Here is a 15316-nt window from a genome sequence, read left to right on the forward strand (position 1 = left end):
TGGTAAATTTAGTATTAATTTTTTTAACAGACGGTCAAGCGCTTATGTGTGTATTAAATTACATGAAAAGGTCAGCATGGCTTCTTCAAAGCCAAAACAAAATACTAATCTCAAAGTAAAATTGATTATTTTTATATGGCAAAAGTTGTATCGAGTAAAAACATTGTACTGCCAATACTGAATGATTTGATTTCCTGATTTCAAATAAAAAAGGACACACTTAAACGCTAATAAAACAACTGTTGAAAGTTGGCAAAAAAGTTTTCTGTGACTAAAGGTGGTGGAAGCCTATAAACCAAGGACAGTTAAAAAACAAAAAACACTGTTTAACATAATTAAAGTAGTGTGTCTGTACAGCAGCTTTATTCTTGTTTTACATGCTTTTGAACAGATTATCGTTGAATTAATTGCGCACAGCTGTAAATGTTTCGTTCGATTCTGATTTGAGCATTATTTGTAATCCGAATTTCGGAAACACGCTTCCAAATTTGAATGCTAAGGCGACAATAAAAAATTATAGCGTCAAATACAAAGTGCTTTATCCTTTGTCTCAATAAAAAGCGCGCGAAAATTATACAGACATGTAGAACGTCGCATGGAAAGTATGGGTGTATTTTGTGTTGTATAAAAACGGGAACATCACGTCAGCTGAATTACGCGTGTTCAGTGGGAAAAACGCCCCGGTTGAACGTTATTTCATCACATCTTTAAATAGTAACAATTGCAAAAATGTATTTGATACTTAAGAAAATTTGCAAATGTTTGTGTTTCTTATTATTCTTGAGCACATTTATAGTAAATATTTACCAGAATTTGCTTTAAAATTGGAATTTATGGGATTATTGGGTAATTGGCAAGTTATAATTTTGGTACAAATTAGCAATATATTGCGATATATTGCAATACGGGTTTTTGAACTGACAATATATTGCAATACGGTTTTTGGCGTATTGTTGCAGCACTATTACCCACATGGGTAAAAAATTATCTATATCGCTGTTTGATGTTATGCTTAACAACTAAATGCAACACTTTTATACTTTTAATTTCTTTCTTTAATTACATTTAAATGCATGCACGGCTAGACATTCAGGCTATTCGATGGTAAGGCAATGTATTTTAACAGATACTGGTACCATGTGTGCAACACATTTACAATACAAACGTCACATCAAAGGAAACAAACTCTTGCTCGTCATTTTAATCATTCTGCTTAAATTTTGTTCAATAGTCCATTTTTTGTCAAGTTAAACTACTTCAGACACGCCATGCAACCATATGTACATTGTAGCATGTGGGAACTTGATTAGGCTTGTATTTGTGAATGGGAAAACCCAGGAAACACCAGCCTTCAACAACTGTAGTATATTATGGGTTTTCAATCAGATACATGTATATGCGTAAAACAGTCAATAAAACAAGGGACAAAATTGTCACAAAACCAGGTTTTCAATTTGAAACAAGAGATGTGTTTGTCAGAATCACAATGCCCCCTATTGCGCCGCTTTGAAGCCATATATTTGACCTTTGACCTTGAAGGATGACCTTGATCTTTCACCACTCAAAATGTGCAGCTCCATGAGGTACACATGTATGCCAAATATCAAGTTGCTATCTTCAATAATGCAAAAGTTATTGCAAAACTTTAACAAAGGTTAAAGTTTTGGGACACACTATGAATGAATGACAGACAGACAGGCCAAAAACAATATGCCCCCGATCTTTCGATCCGGGGGCATAAAAAAAGTCTGATAAAGGGAGACAATTCAAAATGTGCATTGTTACCACCCTTGTGTCAAATTCAATCTATTTTTACTCATGAGACTTTGATTTCAAATTGAAAAAAAAATCTGATAAAGGGAGACAACTCAAAATGTGCATTGTTACTGATTGTTCATAGTTACCCCCCTTGTTTCAAAATCTATTTTTAGTTGTGGCGACCTTGACTTTGGAGATAGCAACGTAATTCTTTCGCGCGACACACCGTCCAATGATGGTGAACAAATGTGCCACATGATTTTAAAATCTCACAATGAATGACATAGTTATGGCCCAGATAAGCTCATTTATGGTCATTTTTGACCTTTGAACTTGAAGTGTGACCTTGACCTTGGAGATATCGATGTAATTCTTTCGCGCAACACACCGTCCAATAATGGTGAACAAAAGTGCCAAATGATTTTAAAATCTCACACTAAACGACAAAGTTATGGCCCGGACAAGCTTATTCCGCCCGCCTGCCAGCCCGCCGACATTCGCAAATCTAATACATGTACATGTAACCAACCTGGTTAACAATGGCCCACGTCATACATGTATTGTTGGAGTATGTTTGCATTTTATATTACATGTTTATATATGAGTCGCGTTCTGAGAAAACTGGGCATAATGCTTCTGCTTAAAGTGTCGTCCCATATTAGCCTGTGCAGTCCGCACAGGCTAATCAGGGATGACACTTTCCGCTTTTATGACATTTTTCAATATAATGAAGTCTCTTCTTAGCAAAAATCCAATTTAGGTGGAAAGTGTTGTACCTGATTAGCAGACTGCACAGGCTAATTTGGGACAACACTTTACACACATGCATTATGCCCAGTTTTCTCAGACCACGACTCATATAATTGTATTGCGTATACATTTTCTTACCAATTCCAATTATATGTTATTGCAAATATATAAATGTATGCATAACAAATGGAATTCTGTGGATTGATCAAGTCATGCCAAGAATTACAATGAATACCATTTTAATGTATGTATACACCTTGTTTTTAATGGGAAACTGTATAAGCGTACATTTACAGATCTCAATACAAATTATTTATTATTTGGCATACAGCAATACATTAGTCAAGTCATGTCAAACTTAAAATTAAAACCCTTGCTAAGCTCCTTTAATTTTTTTGTATAAATATTTTTTCTTCTTTATTGGGTACTGTATTAACCTACATTGTGTACTTTAACTGATCTCATTACACTTGTTAATCATTTGTGTTTCCATTTGAACTTTAATAATCCTAATTTTGACAGGAACCAGTGGTTATTAGGTCATTCCAAAACCAAGAAAAAGATCATAGAAAGAACACTTGTGGGGATTTGTAATGAAATAATGTCCTATAGAAATTGTCACCATAACTCATATTTAAATGAAATTAGAATGTTAACAAGGTTAAACAAGCAAATTCGTTGAATTGATATCCCTGCCAATATGCTTCTGGACACAAAAGTGTTATATTTGACACTCAAAAAAGCATTTTTTTCAAGATACAAAGGGCCATAACTTCGTTATTAACAGATGGTGTACAATGCCATTTGGCGTGCATCATCCTCTTATCCACATATATACTCATACCAAGTTTCAATGAAATCCGCCAAACACTTCCAAGATATGGCTCCGGGCACACAAAAAAAGCTTTTTTTTAAGATACAAAGGGCCATAACTCTGTTATTAACAGATGGAGTTCAATGCCATTTGGCATGCATCATCCTCTTATCCATATATATACTCATACCAAGTTTCAATGAAATCCGCCAAAGCACTTCCAAGATATGGCTCCGGACGGACAGAAAGACGGACGGACGGAAAGATGGACGGACGGAAAGACAGACGGACAATGCCAAACCAATATCCCTCCGCCTATGGCGGGGGATAACTAAAGCCATATAACTACCCAGTTTTGTAACAGACCAAAACCATTTTTGAACTTTTAGAGTGTTAAGAATGTTTCTCTATAGCAGACATGTACATGTAGAAAGCCCATCCACCCACAAGACATTGCAGAGGAACATTTCAAAAGGCTGACAGTGAAATGCAAGATCATCGAACTTACTGTCCAGTAATTTTTGCTTTTAAAGATTGTAACCCTTTTGCAGTTTTTCAAAACAACATTATTATCATGGTTACTGGTTCATAATATTTCCCGAAATAAAAATATCATTTTCGTCGCATTTCGTAATAATAGTGATTCACAATATAAACGAAACGTATTGCGTTGTCGCCAAACCACATTATACTTAACTTTAAGTTCGTAAAAGCCGGAGATGCATGATTTTAAGATTCTTTGCACACATGTCATAAAAGTGATTTCAAGATGGCAGACAATAAAAAGCAATAACAATGATTAGCAAAAATGACAAATAACTAACCAATGGACGCTGCACATCATATCATTAGTATGGTTTTATGAAAGGCATGTGTCATTCAATGATTAAGAAAACGTTTTAGATACAAATGACATACTTTTATTAGAAATTAGTTTATTGAATTCACAGAGCAAGTGTTTGTATATTTGAGTTAAGTCTACTCACGAAGAAAAATACATTAACAGGATAATCTTTCAAAAATGGAAAAAGACAAACATAGTTTGATTTATATGTAAGTGGATCTGTGAATAATCAGAGTCATGTTAAAATTCTGCTTTATTATGTTTCTTAATTATGCTTGTTACTCTATACAGTTTACTGTAATGGCATGTTAGTGAAATGGAAGATATCTTAAGGTACAAATATTAAATATATTAATTAATCTAAGTTACATGTACATACATCCATAACACTCAGGCAGGTTTGTTTAAAGGTGTAAATATCTTCCCCAAAATGAAACTAATATGCTTTTATTTACCCAAATCTGGTATATTGCACTTTTTTTGCCATTTCTTAAATGTACAATAAGTCAAAAGGCTATGCTTCTTTGGTGTGCACTGCAACGCCGATATATCGCGGTCGGTGGGGTCCAAAGTTCGCGATATATCCGGCGCGCGATATAACTCGAGAAACTTAATTGTAATGCGGTTAATTTGTCAAATTTCCCCAATGTTTTCATTTTATATACGGCGCTGCTACATATTTGTATAGTAATAATTGCAAACCAATTCTACATTACATTTGCATAACTACATACGTATATGTATTTTTCATAAAGAAAATGTAAATTATATTTTTTATTTTCATGTACAAATACTCGCGAATCAGCTAAAAAGAATTCTTGCCATAAAATCGTATAAAATATAATCGTGCATAGATTCGAATTTACCCTTATTAAAGTCCTAATGAAGGAACTGAAACAGCGTAACGGTAATGATACAGCATGTTTGAATTATATTTTATTAAGAGGAAAGGTCAATGCCACATAATTCGCTGGATACCGCGGTACTTTATTTGAAATTCACAACGAAACTTTTCATGGGAATTAAGTTATCTCAATCTTGTACCCGCTACGAAATGTTTATTTACAAATAAATACACCCACCCCAATTTTCGCGCGCTTTTTATCAGGACAAAGAAATTCATACCAGTAAACTACCATTATTACCTTTGCAATGACACTAATTGATTACTTCTTAAGTGTTAAAAACAACCCCAACCGTGTGTAAACAACACTGTCACTTATCGACTGTTTTTCACGCTCCACTGCGTGCCATTGTAGTAAGCCGCAAAATATAGGGTGGTAATACTAGCTAGAACCAGTTTTTTCTTATGTTAGCAAATTCTCAGATTAAAACATGTCATTTAGTGATCATGCTCGTCGGGAGCCATAGCAAAAACCCGATATATTGGACAGCGCGATATACCAGTACGCGATATATCAGCGTTGCAGTGTACTGGGTCAAACACAGGTTCTTCTTGAATGCTTTTATGAGTACATATGTACAGCCCTAAGGTCAGTAGCTGGGAGTTGGATTATTGCAACAATTTTAAACACTTATAATTGAGGCCTGTAAAATTTTCAACTGGCTTGTACATTTTTACTTCTCGTAGGCTAGTCAGGCCTGTTAATTGTTACGGTATTTTGCCATGTTGGAAAAGGCAATATAAGGAAAATAGCCCTGCCCCGAGTGGCCATGTTTTTCAACAAACTGGATCCATTTTCAAACTTGGCACAGATATAATTTGATCAAATGCTCCTCCAAAGTTTCATGAAGATTGGACTTAGCATGGGACTTCTACAATGTTAAGAAGGTTTTACTATAGAAAATACCTATAGTCATATAAGGAAAACTGCCCCGCCCCCGGGGCCCTGTTGACTAGGTTTTCCAACGGAACGCAGCCATTTTTTAAACTTGGACATTCCAAGGTAAATGTATTAATATTAAGTAAGTTAAATACATCAATTACCATTAAGTGTGCTTGTCTATATTTTTATGTTTTTCCCACAACTGCCTCTGATGTGCATGATTAGATGTTTTTCCCAAACCTGGTATTAACGGAACATTTTTTCCCTTTTTTGCTTAAACTGCGCTTTAAAGTTTTAAATGACCTTTTTGAAAGAAATACATCATGCCCCTTTGCCCCACTGAGAAAAACAATAAATCTGAAGATTTCACAGTGTGAATTTTCACCATTTCATAGTTTTCCAAGCTATTTTTTCCTATTATGTACAGTACCTGTACTTTTTCCAATTGGGAAAAATAAAAATCACTGTCAACAAATGTTTTGACTGAGTTTCATGAAGATTGGACTAAAAATAAGACGTCTAAGGAATTTTCAAGTTTTTACTACAGCTATATAAGGAAAAATGCCCTGCCCCCCTGTGGCCATATTTTTCCACATACCAGAACCATTTTCCAACTCAGCTTAGATATTATTGAGAAAATGTTCAGACCAAGTTTCATGAAGATAAGACAATAATTATATAACTATTTTCTCTGGGGTGTTAAAGAGTCAAATGGGATCACACAAGCTCATCTTGAGCACATTGTGCTCAGCTAAGCTAACAAAAAATTGGAAAATTAATTTGGAGGACAAGAAATGCAGCCACAGGACCAACCATTTTACCCCATGAAAACTTATATGTATAGCTAGTGAGAGTTCACTGTGACACTTACCTGTGTGAAGCCTCTCGTGAGCCTTGATGTAGCTTGCCAGGGCAAATGTTTTCATGTTTTCCCACATGTTTATAGCTAGTGAGAGTTCACTGTGACACTTACCTGTGTGTAGCCTCTCATGAGCCTTGATGAAGCTTGCCAGGGCAAACGTTTTCATGTTTTCCCACATGACTGTATATAGCTAGTGAGAGTTCACTGTGACACTTACCTGTGTGTAGCCTCTCATGAGCCTTGATGTAGCTTGCCAGGGCAAATGTTTTCATGTTTTCCAACATGTATAGCTAGTGAGAATTCACTGTGACACTTACCTGTGTGTAGCCCCCGTGAGCCTTGATGTAGCTTGCCAGGGCAAATGTTTTCATGTTTTCCCACATGTATAGCTTCACTGTAACTCCAATATATCACGATCTGTTATATCGCGTTGTACAAAATATATTGCAAATCGGGTATGGCTACGAAAAAAATTGATGACTATGATTCTCAAATGACATGTGTGTTTTATCTGAGAATATGCTGAGATAAAAATCGTTCCAAGCTAGTAGTAGTATTTCACCAGTTATTCACCCACTTTAATTTTCTGTATAATCGGACATTGATAAATCCAGTTTTGTCCATATTGTTTGCTTTCATTGTACATCACTTTCACACTTGTGTACTGCGATAAACAATAACCCCACTTGCCAAACAAAACAGGTCATTTCGTGGTTACCAATCTCTATTGAATTTGCTTTGAACTGCTGAATACACACCAGTCCACACATGAAGGTGTGGTATACAATTACAACTGTAAATGTCACAAGTCAATTCTGACCAGCTATCTCAACAATCTTTGCGCTTTAGATGCAGTATAAACTACTTTATTTAAATTAAGAGAAAAAGATGCGTCAGTCTGTCAAAATGCACTACTATTAAAGCCCAGCTGCCCATGCTTTCGATGAGGATAAATGACGTCATATTGTACATGGGGGTCTAATTTGTGCATGCTTTCTTGAAGTTGAACAATAAAACTTGGCAATAGTTTTCGGAATGCAAATCACTTATACACATTTGAAAATACTAACATTGAATAATGTTTTGTGTTATACCAGTAAATAACATATGGATACAACACATAATTCAATAAGGTAGGTAAATAGATTGTTTTTAGATTGCCAAACTATGCTTATACGCCAGATATATCGTGGTCGCAATATTTGGACCCCTTCAACCGCAATATATTGGAGTTGCATTGTAGTGAGAATAAACTGTGACACTAACCTGTGTAGCCTCTCTGAGCCTTGCTGTAGCTTGCCAGGGCAAATGTTTTCATGTTTTCCCACATGTATATAGCTAGTGAGAGTTCACTGTGATACTAACCTGTGTAGCCGCTCATGAGCCTTGATGTAGCTTGCCAGGGCAAATGTTTTCATGTTTTTCCACATATATAGCTAGTGAGAGTTCACTGTGACACTTACCTGTGTGTAGCCTCTCGTGAGCCTTGATGTAGCTGGCTTGGGCAAATGTTTTCCCGCAGAACCTGCAGCTTGGTCTCACACCGTCATCACGCTCACAGTTACCATCCATGCCCTGTAAACAGACATTTACCACCTCTTACGTCTAGTAAAGCATTGACTTAGAGGCCACAAGTTCCAGCCAAACAGTCAAATATAACAAGAGCACCGCAAAGTGGGTGCCAACGCTTGGCTGCGGGTGCAGTTGTGAATAAAGGAAAGCTTATCAGAAGATTTTTTTTTTTATAGAGGTCACAGTGAAATTGGCCTTTAACCTAGAGACCCAAAAATGGGTGCGGCATGTAGAGGAGAGGTGCATCTACATATGAAGTTTAAAATTTGTAGTTGGAAGCCTTTTGATTTTTCAGAGCCAATGTTCAGGTTTTAGCACGAGGCGGATGCTGGACGAAACGAGGAGCTAGCTATGACCAGTGCTCCAGCTAGGATTTGAAAAGGGCAGGGGTGCTTTTTTGTCAAAAGGGCACTTTCGACGCGCAGTATATTTTTAAAAGGGCACTTTTGACGCGCAGTATTTTGTGAAAAGGGCACGTTCGAGCGCCCAGGTGTTTCTGGAATGCTTCCTATTGCATGTTAATTTATATGTTATAAATAATTGTATTATTCCCATTATTATGAAACCGTTCAACCTCATGTCTACAATGAGGATTAAACTAATTACAATGTAATAAGAGATTTATGAATTTTTTTTTTGAGGGGGCGGGGGGGCAGGGCGGGGGTTCGGGGGGTACGCCCTTCGATTCAGGCCTAGCTGGAGCACTGTATGACAATACCTAGGGTCCTCCGAAAACAGCTGAACTAAAAATCACCTTTACAACTTTGGTTACCAAGACAAAGAGTGCATGTCTTGAGTTCCTAATATTTTTTGAAGATGAGGTAATTAACAAGTTATAACTAGGTATAAGCGTTCTTCAGTTATCATCCGGAAACCATTTTACTATTTCGGGTCAACGTGACCTTGACCTTTGACCTAGTGACCCGAAAATCAATAGGGGTCATCTCCCAGTCATGATCAATGTACCTATGAAGTTTCATGATCCTAGGCATAAGCGTTCTTAAGTTATCATCCGGAAACCATTTTACTATTTCGGGTCACCATGACCTTGACCTTTGACCTCAAATTCATTTAGGGGTCATCAGCGAGTTATGATCATGTACCTATGAAGTTTCATGATCGTAGCCATAAGCGTTCTTGAGTTATCATCCGGACACCATTTTACTATTTCGGGTTACCATGACCTTGACCTTTGATATAGTGACCTGAAAATCAATAGGGGTCAACTGCGAGTCATGATCAATCTACATGTACCTATCAAGTTTCATGATCCTAGGCATAAGTGTTCTTGAGTTATCATCCGGAAACCATTTTACTTTTTCGGGTCACCGTGACCTTGACCTTTGACCTAGTGACCTGAATATCAATAGGGGTCATCCAGAAACCATCTGGTGGACGGACATATGAACATACGGACTCTTCTTCGAAGGGGGGGCATAAATATTATAGATTATAGAAAAACATGATAAAATGCACTTTCAATACATTCTGTCCCATTATGAGCTTGAATTGAATGATATCATTGGCCTGAACAGGTGAGTATTTTAACTGATTCACAGTAGCAAAGGCAAATTCACATGTGTAGTATCAAGCCGATTGGTCGATTCGTTAAGGAGTTATTGATTGTTAATGATACTTAGTGTGACAATCATCTTGACCTTTGAGCTTGTGACCCCGATTGTGCTAGGGTCATCTTTCCGTCTAAAGTCAAGTCAATGGTAAGTATCAAGCCAATTGGTCAATTTGTTGACTATTGATCGCAACCATTTTCCAACTTATTGTGACACTGATCTTGATCTTTGACCTAGGGACCCCAATTTCAATCGGAACATCATTCTACTGTCCAAGGCAATCGGAAACAATTTTCACACTTATTGTGGCAGTGACCTTTATACCTTGTACCTAGTGACCGCAATTTCAATAGGGGCCATCAACTGTCCAAAGACAATGCAAATGTAAAATATCAAGCAAATCAGTCAATTCGTTAACGAGTAATTGATTGGAAACAACTGGTCACCCAACGAAAGGAACGACCAACCAACACCCAGCAAAAAAATATTTCCCCTCTTCTTCAAAGGGGGGCATACAAATCAGTTGTCAAAGCCAAAATCTATCTGCCCTTGGTCATGAGGCAACCACCTATTTTTATCCTTGCACATGATGATTCTTAAGACATGTTTTAAGTTTAAATGTAATACCTGTACAGTAGATTTCACTTAATTGAATAGCCCATTTGCCACGTCCGAATATTCAATTATCCGGAGTATTTAATTATACTGAATCAGTTATATTTTCAATGCTATCACTAACAGGGTGTAATCCTCCTGGAAATTGTGCTTTTTATGCATAATCAAAACATTGTTGACACGTAAAGCCTTTAAAAAAGTTTATATTGGAATTAAATATTGAATCCATTTTTAATATAATATAAATGTTTTGTTGAATTCCCAAATGAGAATACAAATTTTGTAATCCAAAACACACTTTCTAGCTTTAAATAAAATGTCCACATGTATTTCTTTTGCCCCCAACAAAAAGCTAGCGAAAACTATGCGGCAATGTACAATGTCACGCCATACGGTGCGTGTAATGATTTTTCCCATTTTCATTTTATTGCTTACCCAACGCTTACGCTAGCAACATCTATAGCTCATGTATTGTCCTGGTAAAAAGCGCGCGAAAATTAGCGTGGGTGTATATACACTGTCGAAGGAAAACTTTGTGGCGAGGAGAATGCTGTATCTTTGACGTTACGCTCTTTCAGGTAGTTTAGTAATAGTATTGAAACAGATAATGTACTGTGTACTGATATACCGGAAAATCTGGTCAATACTGGATTTAATTTTGGTTATTGTGAAAACATGATCAGCAGTGTTAAGACTGCAATGTTTTGACAAATGTGTGTGTTTTTGACGATGCTGGAACAGCGTCGTCTAAGGTTTGATAACCAGTAAAAAAAATCTTCACAATGGGAACCTATGTAAAAGACCGAGCCAGTCCGATTGAGATAACTCGATTTTTCAGTTACTTCCCTTGGCATTCGCCACTGCGTAGGAGATTGCTCGTTGATTTTCATTGATAACATTCTCCTAGCAGAGCTGTCGTTCGTGTTGATAAAGGTAAATATTAATAGAACAGCATATCCTGGGGAAACAGATTCAATAAGTGTATCAGAACATTAATTTAAATTTAGTATTTTACATCCATTTTATTTTTATGGACTAATGAAACAACTATATATTTTCTCTATTTCGTTTGATATTTGTTCTCGATTTAGTAAATAAATTGCGAATAAAACATGTAATATTAACTTTTTACGTGATCACAAAACTAAAGAATGCAAACAATTTCGAACCTGCAAATTGTAAACGCTGCACTGCTATAATATATATAGATATAACAACATTTCTTTGCGTAATTGTCCGTCCCGCTAGCGCAGTGGTATGGACATTCGCTTTTTAATCTTTACAACACCGGTTCGATTCCCCCTCCCGGCGCAATGTTATATTTTGTCTGTTTTGTGGTCACCATTCCGGACAGGTGTTTTTTTCCGGAGCTATCATTCAAAATTCGTCCCAACTGTCGTCAATCTAATCTTATAAGGTAGGAGTGCTGGACACACTCCGGGTCCCAACATTATGCAGCCTCAGCGCGGAGGTAACTCATTACCTTGGAAAAACACAAATACACAGACTGGGTGCAGCCTAGGCGCGTATAGACTCAAACAAGGCAACAAACTCAAGTGCGGGCACAATCATTTAAAATTTACATATTGAATACGATATTCTAACAGAAATTACACAACCACTTAAGTGTACATACCATGTTTTATATTTCGTTCGATTGTTAGATTTCAGCATATACATGTATAAGGTCATTTCGCTATTAGTTAACTTATCCATATGTTCATGGGCGAACTCGGATAGTCAAGTGCTCATACGATTGAGCTCACATGGTCCGGCTATGTGCTCATACCTACTTTCGAGAATCATCATGAAGGTATTGCCATACTTAATGAACAAGAATGTGACCCGCCTCCCAGTTTCGCTCAATGGGTCAAGTTACCCACGGGTACTACTTCCCCGTACCCCTTTAACTTTTTTTCGTACCAAAATTGTTTCGTACGCAAAAAATTTTCGTACCAAATTTTTTTTCGTACCCAAAATTTTCGTACCCAAATTTTTTATCGTACCCAAATGTTCGTATCAACATACACAATTTTGTTGATATAGATAGACTTAAATTGATGTTTTATATCCATCCTCTTCAAAAGCATCGTCACACCAGTACTGTCAGTACTTTGATTTATTGTTTGACATCATATTTAGTTATGATTTACTGTGACGCAGTTGTGTAGGTTTATATACACGAACTGAGAATAAAGTGTAACATTCCATCACCGATTACAAACTGTTGAGCAAAACATGTCAACAGTTTTTTTCTAATCAGCAACACACTCTTTTATTGTTTCTAAGCGACAACAAACTGTTGAGGTGTGTTACTCGACAGTTTGCATTCGAAAGTTTGCACCTGACTGCACACTGGAGACCCCAGTGTTTGAATGGTACTTACATACTACACCTGTTAGTCACGTGACGCTTGACAGACACTGCATACATGCATGGTGTGAAATGAAAACAAAGGCAGTCAATTGAGTGTGTCTGTCAAAATCGTCGATACAATGCGTATCATTGGAAATTTATGAAATTCTTTGCTGGATTATAGTGTGGATTATATTGTGCAATAGAAAATTGGCTTTTCAATTAACCGAAATACCCCATATTTCCTATCAGAATATGTGGAGTTTTTACAAGCGGAAGAGATGCAAATGGTTTGGTGTTTTTAATTTCTATTCAATTAACCGAATTATTCGATTATCCGATATTCAATTTAGTGGAATCTACTGTAGTAGAAACAGTGAAATGACGATGTTGTATGTTAACAATAACCAGAGCATTACATAAACACCAATATTTGGATGAGTAGTATATCTCAAATTATTTTTCTAAGCATAAAACAGGAGTTTCTATATCAAGGCTTGGGGAAATAAGCTCTTCCTATATGAAAACTTTACGTGAAAACCAAACTGACAAATAACTTGCATGTGAAGTCACAAATACTTGTCATTTGGGACTGAAATTTCTACAGGTCAGTTTCACTTGTGTAAGGAAAACTGCATGAATTTGAAGACATCTTCTGATGGGATGAAGTCTTGTTTGGCTATACCAATAGACCAAAACGGGCAATGTCTTCTCGAAAGTCCATAAAGCCTTGGACAGGAGTGTGATTGACGTGAAGTCGGAGGGGAGAAAAATTCTGTCTACTGATTTTGACTACGTGATTCGCGGGTTTATGCAATGAAAACCTGAAAACAGGCATTTAAATAAACACCTTCTCAAACTTCATAACTGTATTTATTTATGAAAACCTTTTTAACTTCACATTTAACATACAGTCTACTCTCGTTATCTCGCCATCGCATATCTTGATTATTTTGGTATGTCGAGGTAAGCGCAATGTCCCAACTTTTTTCCTTCTTTATCTAAATCAAACATCAAATATCTTGATTTTCTTATCTCGAATAATTTGATATCTCGAAATAACAAGAATATCAGTGAAACTGATGAATGCTCCCCGATGATGCGCTTTGTCAATCTATGTGTTAATAACCACCTAAAAGTCTTTTATTAGCCTCGGTGACCTTGACCCCAGTGACCTCAAACCTCATCAAAAGGTAGAGGTCCATGCAAAGTACCTACATGCCAAATATGAAAGAGATCGGTCAAGTATTGAAGGTCCTATGAGAAACTGTAACAAAAGTGTGACGGATGGAAGTAAGGAGGAAGGAAGGACAAACTGGCAACTATATGCTCCCCGAAAATTTTCGGGGAGCATAAAAATGTTATTACACCATTGTAAGTATTATGCCATACGGTGACGGCTTTAGTTAGCTAGATAGACCACTTAGCAGGTATTTAAATGTTAACAAGAGAACCGCATAACGGTGCCACGCTCGGCTATGGGTGCAGTTTTAAACAAGAGTGCCAAACTGTCACAAGATACGCCGGTTTGAAGGTTTTGGACAACTTGATAACTTTACCATGACCCATATTTGAACTTGACCTCCATATCATCAAGACACAACTTCTAACCAAATTTGGTGAAGCTCAGATGAAAACTACTTCAATTGGAGAGCGGACACCATGCTAAATGCTTGAAATGCACTAAGTGACCTCGTAATCTAGTTTTTGATCCAGCATGACCCATATTTGATCTTGACCTAGATATTGTCTAGACACAACTTCTGACCAAATTTGGTGAATATTGGATGAAAACTACTTCAATTAGAGAGCAGACACCATGCTAAATGCTTGAAATGCACTAAGTGACCCTGTGACCTAGTTTTTGACCCTGCATGACCCATATTCGCACTTGACCAAGATATTGTCTAGATACAACTTCTGACCAAGTATGGTGATTATCGGATGAAAACTAGTTCAATTAGAGAGCGGACACCATGCTAAATGCTTGAAATGCACTAAGTTACCCCGTGACCTAGTTTTTGACCCGGCATGACCCATATTTGAACTTGACCTAGATATAGTCCAGATACAACTTCTCACCAAGTTTGGTGAAGATCAGATAAAAACTACTTCAATTAGAGAGCAGAAACCATGCTAAATGCATGAAATTCACTAAGTGACCCTGTGACCTAGTTTTTGACCCGGCATAACCCATACTGGAACATGACCTAGATATTGTCTAGATAAAACTTCTGACCAAGTTTGGTGAAGATCAGATGAAAACTATTTGAATTAGAGAGTGGAAACTGCTGTCGACGCCGCCCACCTGCCCACCGGCCCGCCCACCGCAAAGGTGAAACTATTATATGTCCCTTTTTTAAAAGTTTTTTTAAACAGTGACCTTGA

The 15316-nt window shown here is 36.9% G+C and overlaps 1 protein-coding gene across 1 annotated transcript in view; it reads right to left on the reverse strand.

Moving 5' to 3' along the window:
• The window catches only part of LOC127865508 (uncharacterized), an 80231-nt gene that overhangs the window by 54890 nt on the left and 10025 nt on the right, over positions 1-15316 (reverse strand). The window contains exon 3 of the mRNA XM_052405358.1: positions 8279-8390. Within this exon, the coding sequence (XP_052261318.1) occupies positions 8279-8390 (112 nt within the window). The remainder of the gene's footprint in view (positions 1-8278; positions 8391-15316) is intronic.

Source organism: Dreissena polymorpha, chromosome 2 (assembly GCF_020536995.1).
Source record: "Dreissena polymorpha isolate Duluth1 chromosome 2, UMN_Dpol_1.0, whole genome shotgun sequence".
Lineage (NCBI taxonomy): Eukaryota > Metazoa > Mollusca > Bivalvia > Myida > Dreissenidae > Dreissena > Dreissena polymorpha.